The sequence below is a fragment of the Caretta caretta genome, chromosome 7 (assembly GCF_965140235.1).
Source record: "Caretta caretta isolate rCarCar2 chromosome 7, rCarCar1.hap1, whole genome shotgun sequence".
NCBI classification, from domain to species: domain Eukaryota; kingdom Metazoa; phylum Chordata; order Testudines; family Cheloniidae; genus Caretta; species Caretta caretta.
The window spans coordinates 25246385-25271783 of NC_134212.1; the positions used below are offsets into that span (position 1 = coordinate 25246385).

Genomic DNA, 25399 nt, shown 5'->3' on the forward strand with positions numbered 1-25399 from the left:
TTGATTCAAGTCTAAGTCCTTGACTTAGACTTGTTTGAGGTGTTCCTTATCTTCTCAGCAGTGCAACTATTTGGGTGCTGAGTAGGCTGACCAGATAGCAAGTGTAAAAAATTGGGACGGGGGGTAATAGGTGCCTATGTGAGAAAAAGACCCAGAAACCGGGATTGTCCCTCTAAAATCGGGACACCAGATCACCCTCGTGCTGAGTGTTAACCTGAGGGCAGCAGGATTAGTCTCTGTGAGAGACATGCTGCCAAACCCTTCTTCCCAGAAAGGGCGGCGGCTAGGGGGCCATGGGTTAGGCCCACACAACCCCACTGGGAGAGAGAATGAGCAGAGCCCCGAGCACGCTCTATAGGTGGCCGTGTATAACCACTGACATCCTGGGCCGCAGCCTAGGGTATGGAGACTACAGCCCCCAGCACGCAGTGCGGCGCAGAGAGAGACTACAGTTCCCAGCATGCCACGCTCTACTCAGGCCAAGAGAGGCAGGGAGCTTAGGGACCTGGGACTGCATCTCCCATCATGCCCTACGCCAACGAAATGAAGCTATCGACGAGCACCTGGCGTATAGCACGCTGGGAGTTGTAGTCAGTCTCTGTTCGGAGGGTTTGTCCGGGTCAAGGGCGGGTGGTGGCGCTGCAGTGAGGATGTGGCGAGCATGACGTGATTTTGTCCGCGTTGGAGCTGGGGGCGGCCGTGGTGGCGAGCGTGACGTGGCAGAGAGCGAGCGAGGCTCCCCCGGACACAAGAGCAGCAGCAGTCGCCGCCGCCAGCAGTTGCTGGGCTGGGACCCCGCGGAGGGATCTGAAAGGAGAGACCGGCTTGGGGGTATAAACCGCTGCCGCGCACACACTCCGCCTGCTCGCCGCCGCCGCCCAGCCCGAGCCGCCATGGGCCTCACCATCTCCTCGCTCTTTTCACGTCTCTTCGGCAAGAAGCAGATGCGCATCCTCATGGGTAAGAGAGAGACCCCCGGACCCGCCCGGCCCTGCCTTCCGTCGCCTGAGGGATCCCGGCCTCTCGGGCTGCGCTCGCCGCATCCGCCGCCCCCTGCTTGCCGTTACTCGGCCTCTCTCGTGTAGACGCGGCTGGGCCCCTGCGGGGGGAGGGGGGATGTTCCGTGTGGCTGTTGGGGACGCTGTAGGAAGCGGCTTGGGGCTTGCGAGCCGGCTACACTGGTGCAGGACTACGGGGCGGGAGGAAGCGTCTGTCTGTGTGCGCCCTTCAGGCCTGGGTACCCTCCTGCCGTGACCTGACCTCTTGCCCCGCCGTGGGTGCGTGTGTGTCTGTCTCCTCGGGCCTGCGCCTTCTCCCAGCCAACTCCCGGCCTGTCTGCGTGGGCATGGGGCTAGTGGAAACTGAACGGCCTCAAGTGAATGAGCTTGGGTGGGTGGGAGGGAGGGGCTGTGTGCTCTTCCCTTTATTTTCTTTACCTACCCACCCCACAGTGCTGTTGGTGGGAGATTTTTAGTCTTTCTATTCGGAAAATGTCCTACACCCTGCTCCCACCCTCCCTGAGGCTTGTAGCCAAGGTAGGGGTTATTTAGCACCATGTGTGTGCATGCGTGTGTGGGCCCACACACGATAAAATAAGCATAGACTGTAAAAAGAATGTGAAACTGTAACAGGTAAATGCCATATCTGATCATTTTGTGAAAGGATTTGATATTTGAGGAATGTCTCCTCAGTTCTAGGGGTTCACTGGATTTGCATGTGTCCCCACCCCCATCTCCTATGTGTGCATGCAAATCCGGTGAACTTGAATTAAAAAGATCTCTCTCAAAATCTAATCCCTTTACATATATTAAGTATCACCTTTACCTATCACAGTTTAAGCAATGTGGCTGTTTTGATCATGATGTGACAGGACCAAGTGTGTTAATGTATCCTAAGAGCTCCAGAATTTGACTGCTAAACAGAAAGCATTAATTTCCAGGAATTCAGCCGTCTTTGCTCATTTTGTTCTGAGCAAGAATGTTGCCTTTAATCACAAATTCTGGTGTATCTTGCATATAGGATTATAAAAATACAAATTTTTGTATCTAGTTAGTTTTATTAGGCCACTGTCTGACCACAGTTACGTTGTGGCTCTTCTGAAATGTATTGTGTAACCAGTGGCACTGGAACATTTTTTACAGGGGGGGGTGCTGAAAGGTCGTGGTCCCCACCCCAACCTTGTTAGCTCACTACCCACTTACTCCTGTCCGTGCCCCTGCATACCCCCAGAGGTGGGGGACACGGCCAGGGGGAAGAGGGCCAAGGCTGGGACCCTGCGTGTGGGGCTGGTGGCTGTCAGGATCCCAGGTGTGGGCCAGGAGCGGAGTGCTGGGCCGGTAGCCCTGGGATCCTGGGTGGGGGGTGGCTGACAGGACCTTGCATAAAAACTGGGGGTGCACTCTAGTTCCTGTGCCTATGTGTGTAACAGTTCAAACCAAGCTGTATTCAATGTTTCCTTTCCTCCCATACCCAACTTTATTCACTCCTTTTCCTACAATTGTCCAGCTAGGTGAATGGGGCTTTTTTCAGTGCCTATCAGTTGGTCTTTAATTAGCAGGAGGGGTTGCAGTTGAGTAATATAAAGAGAGCTTCTTGTACCGTGGCTCAATCCATTGCCTTTGCCCTGCATCAAACTTCTGTTGGCTAAAGAACTGAGAATGGAATTGGCTTCTAACTGTTGGCATATCAATTTGGGCCCTAAAAATGTTTGGATATGCATGAGAAACAAGAGGTAATAACCACCTAATGTGCTATGCGTATGTATAGCAGACCTACTGACATCAAGAATAAATACCCACCCCAACCCTGGAAAATGATTCTGTATTCATAGGATATGAAAGCCAGTATACACCAGTTGACATTTCACCAACACTTGTGTAGCAGCTTTTTTTTTTTTTTCAGTGCTTAAATTTGTTGATATTTTAATTACTTAAAATAAGAATTTAAACCTGAGATGACTGTATCCTTTAATGTAATTTTTGCCTCTCTATAAACAGCATAGTAAATATACAGTAAAAATCTTTTTTTAAGAGAACTACTTGCATGTCAAGCTGACTTCTCATATACAATTCTAAATGACTAGGTATGAAACCTTGGAAAAGATGGTTGTAAGGTAAATATTGACACTTGCAGCACTATTGTTTTTACTCTTGCAGAATGATGAGAATACAAGAACAAACTGTGTTCTTGAGACCATAATAGTTCATAGCACTTCAAACACTTTATCCATAGTAATTAGTTCAGCTCTAACACAGATACAGACTAATAAGTCAGACCATCCAGTAGCTGTTTGGACAACATCAAATGAGGTTGGTTTTTTTTGTTTGTTTGTTTGTTTTTGTTTTTTTTCCTGTCATGGTTTTTAAGGGTTTGACTACCCTACAAATACAAGTGGATCAGGGGACATGGTTACTACATATTTTCATTATGTAGTATAGACAGAACCTGTTTAAGGTTTTAGCTTGGTTATGAAACCTGGTTAGATGCTTCTACACTACAAGCAGTGTTATGACAAGCTCCTTTGAGACAGTTGTATTTGTAGTATGGAAGGAAGGAGATATTTGTAAGCAGGTGTCCACATCATAATTTGCACCCCATTGGTATTTTCTCCTTATCTATTCAGTCTAAGTTTAAAAAGACTAAATTAGTTTCTGCCTCAAAAGTGATTTTGACTCAATTTTGGCACATGGGCTGGTCTGTGTGGTAGGAAGGTAGGATTTTTAATTGTTGCCACTAGTGTTTCAGATAGATATGATTTCAGTCTCCAGAGCTGTCAGTCTATTTCCTTTACCTGAGTGAAATTACTTTTTCTAAAAATAGATTTGTTTATTGTGTGTGCTAGAAAATAAACATTTGTTCAGTGTTTGTATGTAATTTACTTCAAACACCATAATACTGACAGAAGTATTGTAAGCAACTTTCTTTTACTCTAATACTTCTGCAAAACACTAACTTTTACAGAGTTAATCCAGAGTCATGGCACATACTTCGTGTTTCTGAGTGGATATGAGTTTTTTAATACTTTGCACTTCATCATGTATTTTACAAACTTACTAATTTTATGGTGTAAGCAAAGAACAAAATTTTTTAAAAAGATTAGGGCTATCAGTTAATCACAGTTAACTCATGCTATTAACTCAAAAAAAGAAGTGTGATTAAAACTATTAATCACACTGTTGAACAATAGAATACTAATTGAAATTTATTAAATATTTTAGGATCTTTTTCTACATTTGTCAAATGTATCTATTTTGGTTACATCACAGAATACAAAGTGTACTGTGCTTGCTTTATATTATTTTTTGTTATAAATATGTGCACCGTTAAAATGATAAACAAAAGAAATAGTATTTTTCAATTCACCTAATATAAGTACTGTCTTGCAATCTCTTTATCATGAAATTGCTACTTACAAATATAGTGGGTTTTTTTTTAGCATAACTGCACTTCAAAACAATGTAAAACTTTAGAACCTACAAGTCCGCTCAGTCCTACTTCTTGTACAGCCAATCACTAAGAGAAACAAGTTTGTTTTACATTTATGGGAGGTAATGCTGCCTGCTTCTTCTTTACCGTGTCACCTGAAAGTGAAAACAGGCATTTGCTTGACACCTGTTGTAGCTGGCATCGCAAGATATTTACGTGCCAGTTCCACTAAAGATTCATATGCCTCTTCATGCTTCGGCCATCATTCCAGAGGACATGCTTCCATGATGATGATGCTCGTTTAAAAAAAAAATGCATTTTATTAAATGTGTGACTGAACTCCTTGGGGGGAGAATTGTATGTCTCCTGCTCTGTTTTACTCGCATTCTGCCATATATTTCATGTTATAGCAGTCTCGGATGGTGACCCAGCACACGTTCGTTTTAAGAACACTTTCTCTGCAAATTTGACAAAATTCAAAGAAGATACCAATGTGAAACTTCTAAAGATCGCTACAGCACTCGACCCAAAGTTTAAGAATCTGAAGTGCCTTCCAAAATCTGAGAGGGATGAGGTGTGGAACATGCTTTCAGAAGTCTTAAAAGAGTAACACTCCAATGCGGAAACTACAGAATCCTAACCACCAAAAAAGAAAATCAACCTTCTGCAGTTGGCATCTGATTCAGATTATGAAAATGAACATGTCGTTCCACACTGTTTTGGATTGTTATTGAGCAGAACCTGTCATCAGCATGGACGCATGTCCTCTGAAATGGTAGTTGAAGTATCAAGGGACATAAACTTTAGCGCATCTGGCACGTAAATATCTTGCGGCATCGGCTACCACAGTGTCATGCGAACGCCTGTTCTCAATTTCAGGTGACACTGTAAATAAGAAGTGGGCAGCATTATCTTCTGCAAATGTAAACAAACCTATTTGTCTGAGTGATTAGCTGAACAAGAAGTAGGACTGATTGGACTTGTAGGCTCTAAAGTTGGACAATGTAGAAAAAACCAAAAATATTTAAATAAATGGTATTCTATTATTGTTTAATCACGCTGTTAACTTTTTAAAATCGCTTGACAGCCCTAAAAAAGATATAATAATCTCCTAACGGCAACCCCTAACTAAATTTATGATTAGGAGGATAATAGTCAATAGTGCATTATGTCACAAGGGATTTACAAAGCTGCTTAAAAATCATAATTGCCTCATAGATAAATATTCATACTTTGCATATTTATATATCTCTATATTTTAAAGGGCTGACCAACCATTTATATTCTTGTGTGTGAGGAAGGGAAAGCACAATTCCAACTCTATTTTACAGATACGGGTGAGGGGGAAAGAGACAGCTGAGATATTGGGTTAAATAATTTAACATAGTTGAAGTCAGTAGGGCAGGGGTTAGAGTTCAGATATTCCTTGGTCCCAGTGTTACTTTTAGTCCATAGTCCAGGGTCTTTCAGTAACGTTAATATATACCCATGTTTTTCTTCATATTGCACCTTGCAGAATCATAATTATATCATGTCACTATATTCATCACCTGTTAGTATGGCTATGCAACTATCTATCATCTCTGAGACAATAGATTGCTAAAACATCCATCTTCCGAGAGGCATATTAGCTTTTCAAATATTAAGCTGCTAAGTGACAGGGAAACAGACTATTTCAAACACAAGGACAATTCCTTTTGGGGATTTTGGGAATCCCACCTGTGTGGTTGAATAGTAACAAACCTGTAACTTACCAAAAAACACAACCCACAAACCTATAAATAGCCACATTAACAAGTCTAGCCGCAAATCAAGGGCATGAATTGTTTGTTTGTAACAGCCCCTGTAAAACATAATGAAGAAATTACAAGGTAGAACTTGTTTATATCAATGTTAAAATTAAAATTTCAGAATTTTTCTTATCTGTGAATATGAATCACAGATGATTCATATGAATATGAATTTGGAACATAGTTCCTGCTTCTTGGGAAATCTGAGTCTGGCTTCCACAGTGTATTGTTCTTGAATATATTCCATTTAAAAATCAATCCCTAAATTTTGTGGTTACTTGCGTAAAGCTTTGTTCATGTTTAGATCACAGGTATGCCATGTCTAGGTGGCTTAGGCTGGATTTAAAAAATGAAGAATTTACCCACAGGGCAAAACTACTATCTCTTTTAGGATATAGAATAGTAGAATGGTGTAAAATACAAAGTGGTGATAAAATCTTTTTGGAGGGCACTTAGCTTTAGGCAGTGGAATTTGGTTGGCTGAAAAGAACAGTTTGAGATTATTTTAACACTGAGTACATGTGAGTCTGTAGAGGGAACTGAGTGCAGATATATAGGCAGTTAAATGGCTCCAGAACAAGCAAATTTCAGAAGAAAGGGCCAAAAATACCTTTGGAGAAATGCTTAAAGGAAGTAGAGGAAAATGTAACATTCCAACCAGACAGTTGTAAGTAATCTGTATAATTCTTTCAAACAGTTCAGAGGAGTTGCTTATCATGCATGCAACTATGAGAGCTGTAAGTAAGTATGGTGCTAGCACTTATGCAGGTACCATGGGGATGTAAAGGTGACTAGCAGAGTGGAGTTCCTGGGAGAAGTGCACTGCAAGCCTGGGATTTATAAGTGACTTGAAGAAACTATAAGTAAAGTGGGGCGGGGTTCTTGAAATGGATAAAGTAGGTAGGCATTACAAAGATCAAATAGGTGCAAGGGCAAAGCTGTACCTGCCATGTGACCCTTAATTACTATCTGAACGGCTCTGTCTCAGGACTTAAACAACTGTCAACACACTTGTATTGTGTTGAGATTATATTAAACCTTAGTGGGAGAAAGAGCTAAAAGTTAATATTTCTGGAAAAGAATCCTTTCTCTTTCAGATTATTTTGCATCTTGGTTATATGTTTCTGATTTATGACTTGGTGTTGGGGAATGTCAGAGTTTTTTTCATGTAAACTTGGGAGAGCTGTTGTTAATTGGAATTCTTAACTATCACCTTTTGTGACAGACAGTTGACTTGCCTATAATTTGATAGTCAGAGGACAAGTTTAAAAATATACTCATCAAATGTAAAAATCCTATAAATCAAATGTGGTGGTGACTACGTTTCAGTCTCTTAGGAGAATAAGAACAATTGCAAATGGTGGGACTGAATAATTTGTTTTAGAAAGCTGAATACTGAAGCACTCTTAAGAAATTGGCACATGGTAACATGTAAATTGCCAATTTTTTTAGTAAAAAAAAATGCATATTAGCTGAAATATATAGTAAATCATAACTGTTCAAATTATGTGATTTTGATACTCTTAAAAGTTATTTAAAAATCTAAAAGGGGAATAATTTATTTGCAGCTTGTAATAAGGAAGTTTGAGGACAGGGGTTGGCTATATTGGTGAGGGGGCTGGCAATAATGCAAACTTTTAGACTTCTAGCTTTGCTAAACTGATAATAATCCAATAAAACTTCTTGGCATTTGAACTGGGAATCTGTTTTACTGCCATATTGTGATTTCTTTTGTATTCATGTAAATGCTTATATTTTCACCGTGAAAGTTCCTGGAAGTCTAAGTTCTTTGTTCAAAGACTTGCAGGTAAGGCCTGTTCTTGGTGTTGAGTATTGCTCTCCTAGTATGCTACAGAGCATTTTTCATCATGGTTGGTTATCTTTCACACGTGTGAGCATACAAGATTCCTTCTTGACATTCCAATATTGCCAACTCCAAGAACTTACATAAAGAATAGGTACTCACAAAAGAATGATCTTGTTGTAAATCATGAGACTTTGAAAAATGTTGAGTTTGATTTATTTGCCATCTGGGTTTTGAGTCTTTAGGATACAAGTGGGTCACATTTATAAAGTTTTATTATTTTTCTGCTACTGTAAGAGCCGGAAACTTTTTTTTTTTAAGATGAGTTGATGTTATCCCATAATCATATAACTGAGTTTGGGTTTACAAAACCCCCCCCCCTGCATTTCTTAAGTGAGCATTGGCATTTCTTGACCACTGAGTTTAGCTTCTTGTTTGTTTTCAAGGTTGTCAAACTTACTGATGAGCCATTTGCCTTAACAGATGTTAAAGTTTTTGACAGGTTTCAGAGTAACAGCCGTGTTAGTCTGTATTCGCAAAAAGAAAAGGAGTACTTGTGGCACTCATTGGATGAAGTGAGCTGTAGCTCACGAAAGCTTATGCTCAAATAAATTGGTTAGTCTCTAAGGTGCCACAAGTACTCCTATAGTTTTTGAGGAATTCAAGTATATATTTTGAACTGGTTACCCTTCTCTGCATAATCTTAATTTTCATGGAGTAAATTCCATCTTTTCTGTTATATTAAGGCTTCAAGAGGCAGTCAAGTATTATGCTTGTTTCATATGTGGCTTCTCTGAAGGTCCAGGCATCTTCTCTTCCATTTCGAAATGCTCAGTAAAATGGCTGAGGTCTGAACATCTGTTTGTACTGCAATTTAAAGACCTGCGTCTGGCTCAGGTCAGTTGGCTCAGGCTCATGAGACTTGGGCTCATGGGGCTATAAAACTGCAGTGTAAATATCCAGCCTTGGGCTGGAGCCAGCAGTCTGGGACCCTGTGAGGGGGTAGGGTCCCAGGCTCTAGCCTGAGGCTGGACATCTACACTGCAGTTTTATAGCCCTACAGCCCAAGCCCCATGGTTCGTACCCGCTGTGGGTATTTAATTGCAATGTAGACATACTCTGAGAGGTCAGTCTTGGACAGCGATACCTTGGGTTATTAGTCATTATTTCGGTACAGGTGATAGATTTGAAGAATTGACAGTTGCTCCTTTATAGAGTCCCCCTTTGAATATTACCCAACACTTCACTGTTGTAGGAAAAATGCTGAAACAATATTGGCAATTTTAAACTTTGCAAGTTCATAGAACTATTTCAGTGCCACCTACTATTGTAGCTAATCATCTAGAGGAGTGGATGGGGTAGAATATTGGCAGTCTGAAGGGCAAGCATTTAGAAATTACAAAAACACATTTAGAGAGCTCTTAAAATGGAATTCTGAGAATTTTCTTTTACCTAAAGAAGTCTTTTTGACAAAAGTATAATACATGGCCTTTTGGCTTTACAGATTCCAAGATAAATGAAAGCAGTTGATTTTTCTTAAATATTTTCTTCTCAAACTGTAAATACATTAATTTGTATAATATCACTATTCATAAATGTCTAAAATACTGTAAGACACTTATAGGGAGGTTTTGCAAATGGAAAATATACTGTAATTAAGCAGTTAGCATCCTTTGAGAAGGAAGAGGTTTTTAAGGGTCTGGTTTCATTCTGCATAAGTGGTTGAGTAATCTGAAATTACATTATATTGCAACACTATGAAAACTGCCTTATTTATCAGTGTACAGCTTGATGTCAAACACCCCAATATGGAGTGCAGGACGGCTACAAAAATAGCAAGTACGACATTAGTTCAAAACATGCTACAGTATTGGAGAATGGGTATAGTAATACAAGAAAAGGTTGCTGAGTATGCTGATACTACCAGAAAGAGTTTTTGTGTTTGTTTTTATTTTTTAGTTCTCTCATTTTTGTTTGAGAAAAGTGTTCCCAAAGTTCTACTGAAAGCTCTGAGTTTCTCAAATGGTATTTTAATTAAAATGGTTGTTGCATTTACCCATAGAACACTCATTCTTGCAGTTTACTTCTTAAATAACATTTATTCATGGACATGTGCAGTAGGTCATAATACATTTCCGAATGTGTATTGAATTGGTTTTCTGGGACAGAGTCTAAATTCTAATACTTCTCAAAATACGTATCAATCCACTCAGCTGACAGTATTTGGAAACACCATGATAGACTTCCAGATATTTATTTGCAAAAGCTGCTCCTCTTAAAGTTCTGTGGGTACATGTCCACTTAAAATACACACACATTTTTTAAATGTACAAATAGAAATAAATTAAAAATCAACTCAAAAAGGAAGCAAACAAAAAACCCCACATCACACCACAGTCTGCCTGGAAGGTCAACAAACTAGAGTTTTGTTGGAGCAGCAAGGAAGCAAATTCCAGAGCAGAGTTCAGAAGTGGGGACTGTTAACCCGAACAGCCCAGTAGACTAGAATAGTGTATGGAGACATGTATTATGGGTAGCCATGACACAAACCATGTAGGGCTTCTATATAAAAAATAGTTTGCGTTGTTCCAGAAAGTAAATTGTTCAGTGGAGTGTGTGGATCACAGGTGTTATATGCTCTCCATATATGGAATGTCACTAAGGGCTTGTCTACATTACCGCTTGAGTTCATGTAACTTGCATCGCTCAGGGGTGTTACGTCACTCAACAGGGTGGCTTAAGTTACTTTGACCTTAAGTGGTGTCCATACTGTGCTATGTCAACAGGAGATGCTCTCCCACCGACATAGCTTCCGCCTCTCGTTGAGGTGGAGTAATTTATGCTGATAGGAGAACACTTTCCTGTTGGCATAGCACGTCTTCCCCAGATACATTACAGTGGTGCAGCTGCACTGATGTAGTGAGGTAGTGTAAAATAGCTCTAAGTGAGCTGCTGCATTTCATGTTAGCTGAAACTTTGAAGTGATCAAGAGTAGTCTCAGGTGGGGCATGCTGCAGTAGCCAGATCTGAAGGTAATAAAGGGATCAATAACAGACAAGGTCTGCATTTGAGAAGAAAGAAAGTAGCTTCCAATCTGATGCTGAATAAGTGAAGGAGGAGAGAGAACTTCTGGCTGCTGCCTAGAAAATATTGCAAGGCATGTCAAATACATGAAAACCTGCTAGAGCAAAACCTTTACATGTAAACTGCAAAGTTTGTTTAAAAACAAATGAAAACTCCTACTAGTCACTTACATGATGCCTGAAGAAGAAAGTTACATAGCTTTCTGATCATGTAAATGGAGAATGGAACTCTGGTATTAAACTTGAATTCTTAGCTGATTGGCTTCTGCCTCAAGTGATGGGTGGAGAAGGAAGGAAAGAAACATACTTGGTGAATCCACCTTTTTTTGGGGTGCTATTTAGGAACTTACCCGTTGCTCACTGAAAAGTGAATCCCCACCCTGTTAAGTGGAATATTTGTTAAGAGCATGAATTAGTTAATACTGTGAAACTAAAATTAAACTTTATATATTTTTTTTAGTTGGTTTGGATGCTGCTGGTAAGACAACTATCCTGTATAAACTGAAGCTAGGAGAAATTGTCACCACAATTCCCACTATTGGTAAGAGAACTAATGATTGCTTCTCATTGAATTACTAATGTTAAATGTAATTGAACTACAGAATCATTCACTTTAAAATCCTCAATTCTCCTGAGGGAGAAAAGACCTAACTATTTTTCATTGTAGGACCTTTGTTTCAAGAGCTAGTTTGTGGGGTAGTGGGAGATACATGTTCCCCAGAATAGAAATTGGTATCGAGTTGGACTCTTAGTCCCAAATTTCATAAAATGAGAATTTCTTGATCATAACAAAAAAGAAAGTGTGTGTGTGTACACAAGACAGCTCATCTAGCTTTCTTTAGAAAGTAAAATTGCTATTTTTAAGAGGACAACTGACAGATTTACTATTTAACCATTTTTTTTCTTTCTTTTTAGGTTTTAATGTGGAAACAGTAGAATATAAAAACATTTGTTTCACAGTTTGGGATGTTGGTGGTCAAGATAAAATTAGACCTCTTTGGAGGCATTACTTTCAAAACACACAGGTATGAGTTCTGATTTTTTACAAGTAAAAAAATTTGCACATACGTTCATATTAAAATGAATACCACTGTGTACGGTATCTCCAGAAAATGGTCTGCCACCATTTCCATTTTCTTCTCATGAGTTGGTCCCCACCATATCTGCTGGAATTCTGAGGATCCTTGGCTTTTTTTGTTTCTGTTTAGCTGGTGTACACTATATACTTTTGCCATCATAGCATTGTCAGTCAGGGATGTGAAGAGGTGTGATTCCTCTAGTGTATATACAGTTATACCAGCAAAACTGTATTTTTAGCAAATACTTGTTTTTTCTCTAAGGGAAAGTGGTGAAGGGGGAATTGTAATTTTACTATGCCAGTACAAGAATAGTTTTGCTGGTATAATTGTATCCATACTAAGGCCTGGTCTACACTGGGGCGGGGGTGGTGGTGGCGGTGGCGGCGAGCAAGTCGGTCTAAGTTACGCAACTTCAGCTACGAAAATAGCGTAGCTGAAGTTGATGTACTTATAGCTACTTACCGTGGTGTCTTCACTGCGGTAGGTTGACTGCTGACGCTCCTCCGTCGACTCCGCCTACGCTTCTAGCCCTTGTGTGGAGTACCAGAGTTGACAGGAGGGCGCTTGGTGGTCGATTTATCACATCTTCACTAGATGCAATAAATTGACCCCCGCTGGATCGATCGCTCCAGAGTTAAGTGTAGACATGCCCTCGGATATATCCACGTTAGGAGCACTTTGCTGGTGCATTATACCAGAATTCCAATAGCAGTAAAGTACTCCTAGTGTAGACATAGCTTAATATAGTCTGACTGGGATAGACGGGATTCCCATGAGGGACCTGCCAGTGTTGCTCCTTGAAGTGCCAGAGGGTCACTGAGCTATGTGATGGACTTTCTCACCTCATTAAATTTGATGCTTTGTCTGCTAACCTCCTGAAACTGAAGAGGGACTTCAAGTAAAGAAGTAAGTTTAATGCCTAGCTGCCCTTGTAGGTATTTCTCTTTTAACCAAACTGAAGACAGATAAGATACATTTTTACTTGGAGTAGAATAAATGTGTATTAAAAATGTGCATGTGAATATTCTATACATTATGCTTAAATACAAGTTCTGTTTATTGGGCTCCCTTTGCTTATAAAGTATCTAAAAATGTTCCTGGAAAACTGTTAATTGGGGTAGTGTTGCTGGTTGTTTGATGATCGGGGCAATGTCAAGTTCACTTCACTGCTTCTGTCATCACTGCAGGGGATTTACAATGTGCTTTTTAGGTAGTTAGTGGAAAGACAAGTAATTTATCACATTTCTATACACCCCAGCATCAGAGGAGATTCATGCTTGTTGCTCTGCTTTGTGCAGGATTGTTGCCAGGAAACTTCTGTCTGCAGTAGCACAGGCATGATCCTGGGGCATGTACAAATAGGAGTATGTGGTGGAATGTGACTAGACAAAGGGACTGGCACAGCGTATCAGTTGAGGTCTAAAAATGTTATCCTACTTACATCTTCAGACCTATTATGGAAGCATCACCAGGGACCTTCAAAGGGGGAGAATCTGCTTCTTCAGAGGAGGGTAGGCTGGAACTGTAAGACTTAAAATCCCCACCTGAAGGAATGGAAGGCAGTATGGAATAAGCTCTTTAAAAGAGAAATGTCAGTGTCAGAAGTGGTGTTAGGAACATTTGGTAAAACACATTTCTTAAAAACTAAATTATACTTAAAAGGGTTGAGAACGCTCAGCTTTATAGGGTGGAGGACATTTTTAATAGTGTCTAGATAACGTGTCTTTGGTGCAATGGAACATATGAAAATAAGGAAAACTATCACAATTTGGCCAGTTATCTTTCCCTGAAATTCTGATATGCAGATTACAGTCTGGGAATTGTAGCCTTGTTTGTGTGTGGGGGTTTTGTTTTTTGTTTTTAAAACCTTTGTTTAAGTAGTCGAACTTAATTTTCACAAAAAGAAAAGGAGTACTTGTGGCACCTTAGAGACTAACCAACGAAAGCTCATGCTCAAATAAATTGGTTAGTCTCTAAGGTGCCACAAGTACTCCTTTTCTTTTTGCGAATACAGACTAACACGGCTGTTCCTCTGAAACCTGTCATTAATTTTCACAGTGTATGTTCATGACATGTCTGTGGATGACCTAGCTGACTGAAGAGTCTACCTCATGTAGTCCATGATCTTTCTCTGTATATGTTAATTAAAAGACTACTACTTTTTCAAACTTGAATTTCTTAGGGAGGGAGCAGCCAGAACTGTACTCCTTCACAATAATTCATGTAATCTTTTTCTTAGAACACCACTGTATGCTTAAGTTTTATGGCGACGTATCAAAGCTGCTTAACTTTTTGCAGGGTCTCATTTTTGTGGTAGATAGCAATGACAGAGAGAGAATTCAGGAAGCAGCGGAAGAACTGCAGAAAATGGTAAATATTAATATCTTTTGGAACGGAATTGACATCTTCTGTATTTACTTTACCAAGTCAGCTTTTCTGCAAATGGTGAATATGCCAGTTTTGCTGAAATTTCAAAACGCTTGCACCTTCAGGAAGTCTTAAAACGTGTATTGTAGACCTTTTTTCAAATAATTCATCACTAATTATCTAAAATTGTTTAGAACATGAGTGGACTCTGGTTGAGAACTACTAATGACTTCACCCAATTCCTTTGGGATGTAAAACCCAAAAGAAAAGTAATCTGTTGACATTGAGCTGTCGATACAAATTAGATCTAAACTGCTGTTTGAAACAATGTTGCTTTACCTACACTAGTGCAATTTGTGCCATGGGTACTTGATGATCTCAATCAGAAGCTACTCACTGTGATTTCAAGAGTGAGAATGAAAAAGCTTGCAGCACTTTGTCCTTTATTTCTTAATTGCATCTCTAGATGCTTTTTACAGTAATTAAATGGAAAAATAACTAGCATGGTCTCTCATCTTGTTAGCTTCAGGAAGATGAGTTGCGAGATGCAGTGCTACTGCTTTTTGCGAACAAACAAGACTTGCCAAATGCCATGGCAATCAGTGAAATGACAGATAAACTAGGTCTTCAGTCTCTGCGTAACAGAACTGTAAGTACTAAAGTTTTAGTCAAATTTTTTGTAAGCAAATGTACTCTTTAAGTTTTAAGCTTTCATTTTTTTTGCCCCTCCTTGAAAAGATGTAATGTGTATTTGACATGCACAAAGTGTTATTTCTACAAAAGAGTGACGTATAAAATACAAACTCTGTAATCAAGAGCAAATAAAATGCTTCATTATTCCTTTTTTAAATAGGAAGGTACAACCATTACAGACTATTGAATATTTTGGGGCATGTTTTAACTTTGTGTGTTGGCTTTACTCTACTCTTCTGTTTGTTATTTTGAAGACAGACTGAGAATGGAATTGTGTCCAAGAGTTTTTAGGGAACAATCTATGATAAAAATGCCCTACAGGATATAAGGGAGGCTTCATCTACACACAACTTTTATTGGGGGCTTTTAAATCACTGTTTTATATAATTCCTCATTGCATTTTTTTGCATCACTTTACCTCTTCATGTTGACAGCTGTGGCTTATGTCATTATGAACTGGTTTTAAAAAGAGAGAGGTTAAATCATGTAGTAAAAATTCCTTACCTGTGACCTCAATAGCACCTGATTAAAACAAAGAATTTTAATTTACAAAAATTCTTTACATTTTACACTTTTTATTCATCTTCAGTTTCACTTTTGATTCTTGTGCACTAATATAATGTGTCAGTATTTGGGCGGTAGACATAGCAGGAGATTCTTCAAAACCCAATAGCTAATTTAAATTTTTTTCTTGAAAATATCTTCTCTTATGTTAGGCTTTGTGGTGGTGTGAAATAAGTTTTTTGGAAAAACATACTTGTTGGGATCAAACTACATTATATCGTACCGTAAGAATTACACCCTGGTAGTATGTAGGAATTCAGTATTTTAAAGTTCACATTTCATTTTATTTTATATTTTTGTTCCTTAACAGTGGTATGTCCAAGCGACCTGCGCTACACAAGGAACTGGTCTGTATGAGGGACTTGACTGGCTGTCAAATGAGCTCTCAAAACGCTAACTCAAACTGGATGACTTTCTCACCAGGGACATGTTTGATATAAGTGGTCTAGGCTTGTTACAACAAAATTAGTTTGCATCTTGGTTATTAAACAGTATCTGGAACGGGTTTGGGCAGGATATTACAGCGTTTCAACTTATTTTGTTGCCAATTATTGTTTACCAAGCTATATGTTGCAGAAGTAGCAATATGCTTGGGTTTAAAAAAACAAACTCCTTAACTTGGAAAAAAGTGTATCTTCTGATTTTTACTTCCCTTGTTAGGTTAAATGCCTGAATATAGTTGTTGTGACACCTTTAAAATCTGTTTTGAATACATTTTGAGCCCCAATAAATTAAGTAATGTTTTTTAAAGATTTCCTCCCTGCTACTGATACTTAGTTTACTGATACCTTATTATTTCATTCCTCAGACAGTCTGCTGATTTAAAAATGTAGCATTCCATTTATATTTATTTCTCTCCCTTGCCAAAAAAAGACTTGTTCCAGCCCAAAAAATGCTCTAAAACACTATTCAGACCTACTGCACTAAGGAACATTTTATTAACCTTGGGTTCCATCAGCCCAACTTGCCTTTGTGTGAATTGGATTTGATGGGTAGCATAGTTCTGTGCTGGTTGCAAAGAGCTCATGTTGAGGTGGTTTTTAATATTCAGCAGATTGTCTTCCTTTATATTGTATCTTTTTATGTTGCATGTTGCTTTTGGTATCAGCCTGAATGTTTTCGCCCAGTGTATAATAGTTCTGCTGAAGTTTTACTGTTTATTGGTGAACATATCTTCATAAAGAAAAATTTTGGAAAAATCATCAAACTCAATGGATTAGTTTCTTCATAACCCACTTGGAATTATTCCTAATAAAATGATAAAATATATAGTTTTGTGTATGCTCTTATTGAATCTTAAAATTGTGAAACTGATACGAACATTTGACAGACTTATTCTTTTTTTCCATAAATTGAGTTCTGTAGTTTGTGAACACAAATCTCAGATTTTCAATTTTCGAGGAAGGGTCCCTGAAGATGGGCAGGTAACTTGTATACAGTGCAGTAGGTAATTGTCATCAAGGCTTAAATAATTCTGTAAGTGTCTTTTTTTTGAAGCTGTAAATCTAAAAATCCTTTTAAGATGTTCAGATATGAAAATACTAACAGTTAAAATTGTAATAAAACAAATACAAACTGCCCAAAAAGCATGCATGTCTGTTTCATAGTTGTATGCACAATGTGGGTTGCAGTAGCAAAGCAACAAACAAGTTCTGGTGGTGCTTGCATGAAAACTTGAACATCTATAGGGATTTATTCTGATGCTTTAGTAATGGTAGCAGCAACCTGTTTTGGAAAATCCAACCAAATCCATGGGAGCTTCACCAGGTCCTTCCTTGCTTCCTTTTTCTCTTTCCTCCTCCACCCGAGAGACCCATCTGAACTTTAGAGTAGCAGCTTGCGATGTAAAACAAATGAATTCTTGCTTGACTCCATTGCCATTAGTGCTCAGAGTGTTCTGAATATCCAGCAGATGTCTTTCCCACTTCACTGAGGATTTTTGGCATTTGGGAGACGAGTTCTGATTAACTTCCAGAAGATAAAATATAAGTCTTTACTTTTTATCAGTGCAGCTGTTCCACAACCATATTCTTACAATTCTCCAGATTTAGCTAGTCATGTGGGGTGGTGGTGGAATTTTTTTGGAAATAGCAATGTTGATTAAATGATGCAAGCCTTATACAAATTTATTGATAAGTGTGAGGAACATGGGAAAGCTGTATTTTTTTTATTTTATTTTGTTAATGAATATTATATGTACTTCTGTTTGATTACTATCCTGCTGTCTGCTGCTTGGGTGCAAAGAGTTAAATCCATCCTGGGTGGGGGGTTGTTTTTTTTTTTTTTTTTTTGTTTTGTTTTTTGCAACTCTGTGGAAACCCAGCCAATAGCTATAGGGAGGTAAATCTCCAATACTTAACAATACTGATTTCAGTTCCTTTGAAGGTTTATTACTACCATGCTCTGATCAGCAGATTAGCCGGTAACACCAGATGAGAGGGTATCCAATGGGGAAAAACAAAGTTTGGAAGGGACCCTAGCCCCGAAGCTGACCAGGAGTCGGGAGAGGAGCCAGTAACTGCTGGGGACATACTAATCCTCTTCTCCTAGAGGTTGGAGTATGAGGGATAATTCTGGCCTACCAAAGTCTTGAGGGAAATGCTAGACTTAGGTAAGGTACTTGTGTAGTTCTTTTTGTCTGTAACCTTTTGTCTCTCTGATTGCTATGTGTTTATGGATACTTAAATAATGCTTTGTTTTGAAGAAATCGTTCTGATTCACTGTATTTTTCCCGCTGGTTACAACTCCTGAGGGGATGTCTTTAGCAGGGGCCAAAGTCAGTTGAAGCTGCCTAGGAGATCCAGTTGGTAACGAGGGGTGCTGTAATTTGGAGACCTAATGTAAAAGTGGTGTGGATTGCAAGATTACATTCTGAGAGAAGTGCAGAGACTGGGCCTGTCACTTGAAAGAGGAGCTCATGGAGAGACTGAATGAGGGGTCAAAGGTACAGTTTACCCTGAACTATGACTATAAGCAAAGACAGAATCAATTGAAAATTCTTAGATATTTGTTACCTTGGCTACCAGTAGAATTGCTGAAGTTATTCTTCTGAAGTATTTTAAATTATGTTGAACTGAACAAAGAATTTAAAAAAATTGTTTCTGGGAGGATGGTCCAGGGGCATCACATGCTGCTTCTCAGTGATTAGAATTGTGGTCCCATCTGCTAGGTGCTCTGTGAGGACAACTTGATCTTGGAGAAGAGGGGAGCAAAGGTTAAAGGCATAGGGTGGTGCTGATGTGCTGCTCTGGAGTGGGTGAAGAAGTAAATCACAGTTTGTAAGGGTATGTCAAATAATATAATCTACCTCCTTTTTGAGTGATTGTCTATACAGATTCCACTCTGTCTGCATGTGACCTATGCATGTGAGATTGGTTTCTTTTAAATAGCAGTGTCTATTTGTGCCCCATAGGTGAAGTCATAAAGGGCCGGGAGGCTTCAGCTACCACTCAGTTCCTTCTTAATACCTGGAAGATGGAACCTAGTAGTGCTAGCTAATGTGCTCTGAGCAAGAGACACTAGTGCAGGTTTGTAGTTAAGATTAGTTCATTTTGGGTCTTTTGTTTTGTTTGAGCACTCAGGCCACTTCTTACAGGCCCCACTCAAAAGTGATTTCCTCTGTAAGGAGCCAAAATCAGTGTCACTCCTGGGACCTGGGCAGACACCAATTCCCTCTGACTAGGGGACAGACTCCCCTAAGGCTCTTTCATCTAAAAGCCTGAAGGTAGTCCCATTCTGGTGCTGACACTATTTGTGCAGTGTGAGGACTGTGGTGTCTCCAGTACTGGGTGCCTTGGCACCAAGTGGCCTCCACAGAAACCCTCTGTGCAGCATTGTCTACCATCTTGACGCTGCCTGATTCTTGGGACTCACTGTATTGCTAGGGTGCAGTTTTCATCCAAGGGACCTGCAGTGGTGCCTGTACCAGATTACCTCTTATCAAGACTCTGCAAAAGGTCACTGTCAAACCGCTAGGCCATTGTCTGCCTATTACTCCTTGGGGAATTCTGCAGCACTGTGCATGTGCAGAATTCATGTCCCCCGCAGATATTTTTTCTCTGCAGAATAATACATTCTGCTGGAAAGGTGCTGCAGTTATGCCTTTCGCCCAGCAGGGGCTGCTATGGTGCCAGAAGAGCAGGCAGTTGGCTCACAAGCTGGAGCCATCAATCACAAAGAGGGAGAGCGCATAGGCTGTTTTTCTCACAGTGACATGCCTGAGGGGTCTGGTGAGGGAGAACTATATATGGGGGGATGGTCAGTGGGGTACCCAGACTGGGGTTCAGAAGGGCTAGTAGGGGAGGACAGACTGGGATGAGGGCATAGGAGCTAGTTGGGGGACAGCATTGAGCCAGGGGCTGAATGGGAGTGGGGTTCAGGGATACATGAGGACAGGGTGTGCAGGGAAGGATGGGGATGGGGCCTTGAATGTGCCTGAATGAATGGGAGAGGCAAGGGTCTGCATGGGGGATGCTCCCCAACTCTCTATAACAATCCCTGCTCTTCTCCCCCCCTACCCCCCCCCCCCCAAAAAACAACCCTGTTACATACTGTCTCCTTCCCTCTCCTCAACAACTCTCCAGGTTCACTGCCAGCAATTACTTTCCTCTCCCTCAGCTCCTCAGTTACCCCTGACTCCCTCAAGCCTTTGCACTGTTTCTGAGGGGTGTGGGAACTACGTTTCTGTATTGTAGTTTAAATGAATTATTATTCAAAGCTCTGTATGAATATGTCTAGTAAGGAATCTATTTGTCAAAAAAACATTTCCTGAATCTCTTTTGTTGTCTGTATTGTTACGGACATACTTGCTGACAGATATTTGGAAATAAATTACTAAAATAATGGAAACTGGCATGATTATTTTGTGGTGTTTTGACAAAATGCAGAATTTTAAAACATGCACAGAATTTTTAATTTTTGGTGCAGAATTCCCCCCAGGAGTAGCCTGTGATGTGGACTGCAAGACAACATACCCAATAGAACTGCCCCACTTCTTTATCTTCCCACATCCCTCAGGTGCATATGGCATCCACCAGTTTTTTGCCATTTTTAGTTCAGTCTTCTGCTGGTCTGTTCAGGCTCCTGCATTTCATGTTGGTGGATTTGGCTTCTTTATTGTTCTACATAATGTTTTTCTAGGTTAACCTCTTTCTCCCCCCCTTCCCCCTTTTTGCTGTATGTATTTAGATGGAATAAATGAGCCAAAGGTGTTAATGTAATCCAGTTGCTGTTCAGCATTAAACAGTGGTAAACAAGGTCCAGGGTTTGGTATACAGAGACCTCAGACCGCTTAGTACTGCGGCAAGCACACCATTATAAATCTTTCTCACCTTTGATTAAAGATACAGGGGGGAAAAAAGGAAAAGCAGTGAAAGCATTTGAAATGAAAAACTATTGTCAGGGTTCCCTCCCCACTCTGAACTCTGGGGTACAGATGTGGGGACCTCCATGAAAGACCCCCTAAATTTATTTCTACCAACTTTGGTTAAAAACTTCCCCAAGGCACAAATCCTTTCCTTGTTCTTGGACGGTATTGCTGCCACCACCAAGTGATTAAGACAACGATTCAGGAAAAGGACCACTTGGAGTTCCTATTTCCCCAAAATATCCCCCCAAGCCCCTTCACCCCCTTTCCTAGGGAGGCTTGAGAATAGTATACCAACCAGTAGGTTAACCAAGTGAACACAGAGCAGACCCTTGGGGTTTTTAGAACTCTAAAAACCCATCAGGTTCTTAAAAGAACTTTATAATAAAGAAAAAAGCAAAAGAAGCACCTCTGTAAAATTAGGATGTAAGGTAATTTTACAGGGTAAGAAGATTTAAAACACACAGGATTCCCCTCTAGGCTCAACTTTCAAGTTACAAAAAACAGGAATAAACCTCCCTCTTAGCACAGGGAAATTTCACAAGCTAAAAAAAAAGATAATCTGTCTTGCTTTAGTTACCAGTTTTGTAACCTTAGATGCTTATTTCAGGTAGGGTTTAGGAGACTTTTTTTCCTTCCCTGGTCCCTCTCTGTCCAAGAGAGAACAACAAAGAGAGAGCACAAACAAAACCTCCCCCCACAGATTTGAAAGCATCTTCTTCCCTTTATTGGTCCTTTTTGTCAGGTGCCAACCAGGTTATTTGAGCTTCTTAATCCCTTACAGGTAAAGGAGGGGTTTTATGCTACCCTTAGCTGTATGTTTATGACAACTATAAGGCTTTAATTTTATCAACATTCCTTGTTCCCTTTCCCTTTAGCTGGACAAAGGTGTTTTTGTTTTTTTTTAAGGGGGGGGAACCCTTGTCTGACAGTCTCTTAGAAGGTATAAAAGATCGTGGTAACTGTCTTTTACAGGGAATGAGAAGAAGTTAGTTGAGATTAGCTAGAGCTGCTGCTGTTAAAGTCCAATCCCATTTCATCCCAAGTGATGGCTGGGATTCAACTGGAGCCAGTAGAGGTGGTAGTATTATCTGTATCCTTTTCTCTGGCCTGGTCAGGACATCTCTCAGGATGGTGGTGACCAAGGTCTGGGGTCTTTCTATCCGTTAATGACTTCAGCAGTTTCAGTAGCTTTGTATGTTCTCACATTCCAGAATCCAATTTTCATTATTGATCTTGCCTTGAGCAAGGGATTTTTCAGGACATGGGCTTCCTTATGGATTTGACCAATGTCCATCATATTCTTCACATGAAGTCAATCTCTTGTTTGAGCCTGCTGCATACTGTTATGGCTCCTGGTGTGTGTTTCTGAAGTAATTTTGTTTTTATGTGCTAGAGATACTAGCCTCATGCACAACCTTAAGTCCACAGCTCCTTATTCATTATTTGCAGTTTTCCATAGGTGAACACTTCCCCCACCTGCCACCCAGGGGACATGCTTGTAGCTTCGTATGCCCCAAGTCTCTGGAAGAGGTTTATTCCTTTTCTTCGTTCTCCTAGGCAAGTCCTTTCACCTGGGGGGGTTGTACAGTGGAGTCTGATTGAGAGTTGAGGGAAAAATCCCTGTTGGGTACCAGAAAATCGTCAGAAACCCACAGGATAGACCCCACCCTGGTATTCACTATGTATTCTCCTCACTGTCTCTCCAGTGAGTCCAGTCTGGCCTTGGTCAGTAGAGCAAGACCATATTCTAGGAAACTTGCTCTAAAAATTGTAAATGATGCTAATTTCCTTCTCTGGAGGAAAAACTTCCAGGTTCTTCACCTGCCCTAACCTCAACTTGTGGAGGGTGAGGAGGAATACAATGGATGCTATCGCTCATCAGAACAACCGCTTCCTGCCATCTCATCATCCTCACCAGATGAAGTGGTTTGATTCCCCCATCCATGGCTTCCATGGATGAGTTTTTAAGTCTTCCAGGATTTGATTAAAAGACACTTGTTCGCCACAGTAGACAACACCAAGTACCCAAACTTGCAGTGGAGGCATGAGCCTGTGCTTGTTGCCGGACACCATTTCTTTAATGGTCTTGAGGATTCCTCTGCCTGTCAACGGTTTCCCTTGGTCACCAGGATAGTTTCCAAGGCCAGGAAGGATAAAGCTATGGTCAACACGATAGCTCCTTACTGGCCAAGACAGTTTTAGCTACCAGACCTGCTGTGGACATCTGACCTCCCTTACAGCTGCCAGATGTACTGTCTCGGAACCAAAGTCAGATCCTGCATCCAGACATCTGACTGCTTGGATGTTGGCTGATCTGACAGACTGTTCCCTACAGTTTCAGAGGATTCTCATACAAAACAGGAAGACTTACTCAGAGTGGAAAAGATTTTTATTTAAAATAATTTGGATCCAGTAGAGGTGCCAAAGATCCTAAACTAGTTACAGTTCATGAAACCAGTAGCACTGCCGTTTGCTTCTTTCAGGATTCACCTATGGCATGTCTATGCTCTGGTACATTCACCTTCAATCTTTTCTTTCCCAACAGTGTATACATTCCTTAAGGGCCTTCTTCATGTTTAAGGTATAGTTAAGACATCTCGCTCCCTCGTGGGGCCTTAGTCATCCTCAAGAGGCCTCCTTCTGAGCCACTGTTGGAATGCTCCATGTACTGCCTCACTATTAGCACGTTTCCTAGAACACTGCAAATATGTATAAATGCCTTTCTATAGCGAAGGCACTGAGACACAATGCTGAGGGCCATATAAATAGTTAAAACATGTCCTTATCCCCTTTTATTCTTAGCCAAACCCAAAGAACTATTTTACTAACTGGAATATTGTGTCCAGTTCTGGGCACATACTTTAGGAAGGATGTGCGCAAATTGGAGAAAAGTGAAAGGAGAGCAATAAAAAATGATTGAAGGTCTAAAAATGTCTGAGGAAAGATTTTTTTTTTTTTTTTTTTTTTTTTTGAGGGGCAGGGGGAAGGGGTTGTTTAGGCTGGAGAAGAGTGAATGGGGCCATAAGCCTTCAACTACGTAAAAGGTTGTTATAAAGAAGAGAGGTTTCAGAATAGCAGCTGTGTTAGTCTGTATCCACAAAAAGAACAGGAATATTTGTGGCACCTTAGAGACAAACAAATCTGTTTGTCTCCAAGGTGCCCCAAGTACTCCTTTTCTTTTTATAAAGAAGAGAGTGATGATACTATTCCTGTCCTCAGTGGATGAGAAAAAATTAATGGGCTTAAATTTCAATAAGGGAAAGTTAGGAAGTTTTTTCCTAATGTCTAACCTAAGTGAAAGGATAGTTAAGCACTTGAACGGATTACCTTGGGAGGCAGTAGAATCCCCATCACTGGAGGCTTTTAAGAAAAAGGTTAGACAAACAGTTACCACAGATGGTCTAGAGAATACTTGGTCTTCACTGAAGTAAAAATAATACCTCAGTGCAGGGGTGTGGACCAGATGACCTATAGGGGTCCCTTCTAATCCTATGATTAAAAGGCACTGTAGCTTTTTATAGTAGTTTATATCTGATGCATCCTCTCTGATCTAGCCTTGCAGTCATTGCTCACGCACGCTTTCCATGCAAGTCAGATGATTTTAAACTGAAAGAGGGACCAACACACTAATCTAATAAGTCATTTCCAACTCCAAAGTCCGTTCAAACTGAGATTGTGTTTTGGAAACTAACTCTCTGAACTGGACACAAAAGACTAATGAAGATGGCTAGTGCTCTGACTGCTATAATAAGAAATCCTGAGTTCCCAAAGGTGGATTTTTACTCTTTGTTGAATGTGGAGCTCAGTGCAATATAATGAACAAATTGGCATTGACCTAAAAATCTTTTAACATAACTTCATGCAGAATATTTAAATTTGTATATACCAGAAGATTAGGAATATTCTATAGCCAAGATGGCCAAATATTGAAAAAAATATATGGTTGAATTCTGAACAGATCATCTGTTTTACTTTGTTCCCTTTATGAGTCATATGAAAGTTTGCAAAAAATGGATGGGTTTTTATTTGCCTGAATCTTGGGGGAATAATTATGCTTCACATAATGGCATTTAGCTATGGCCATTCATACAGATCTGTAATTCATTATTTGCCTTTTTCAAAATATTCTAGTAATCCATTTAAATACAGGGCAGAAACCTGAGTCAACTCCCCTATCACAAATAGGGGCTAGTTGAAGCGAACAGTTCATGAGCAACCCATCAGCA

The 25399-nt window shown here is 40.2% G+C and overlaps 1 protein-coding gene across 1 annotated transcript; it reads left to right on the plus strand.

Moving 5' to 3' along the window:
• The first annotated feature begins 640 nt into the window (after positions 1-640).
• Positions 641-17074, plus strand: ARF4 (ARF GTPase 4). The gene is made up of 6 exons (XM_048857806.2): positions 641-960; positions 11563-11643; positions 12018-12127; positions 14480-14551; positions 15072-15197; positions 16116-17074. The coding sequence occupies exons 1-6, from the start codon at positions 894-896 to the stop codon at positions 16200-16202; spliced, it is 543 nt and encodes a 180-aa protein (XP_048713763.1). The 5' UTR covers positions 641-893; the 3' UTR covers positions 16203-17074.
• Positions 17075-25399: the final 8325 nt, after the last annotated feature.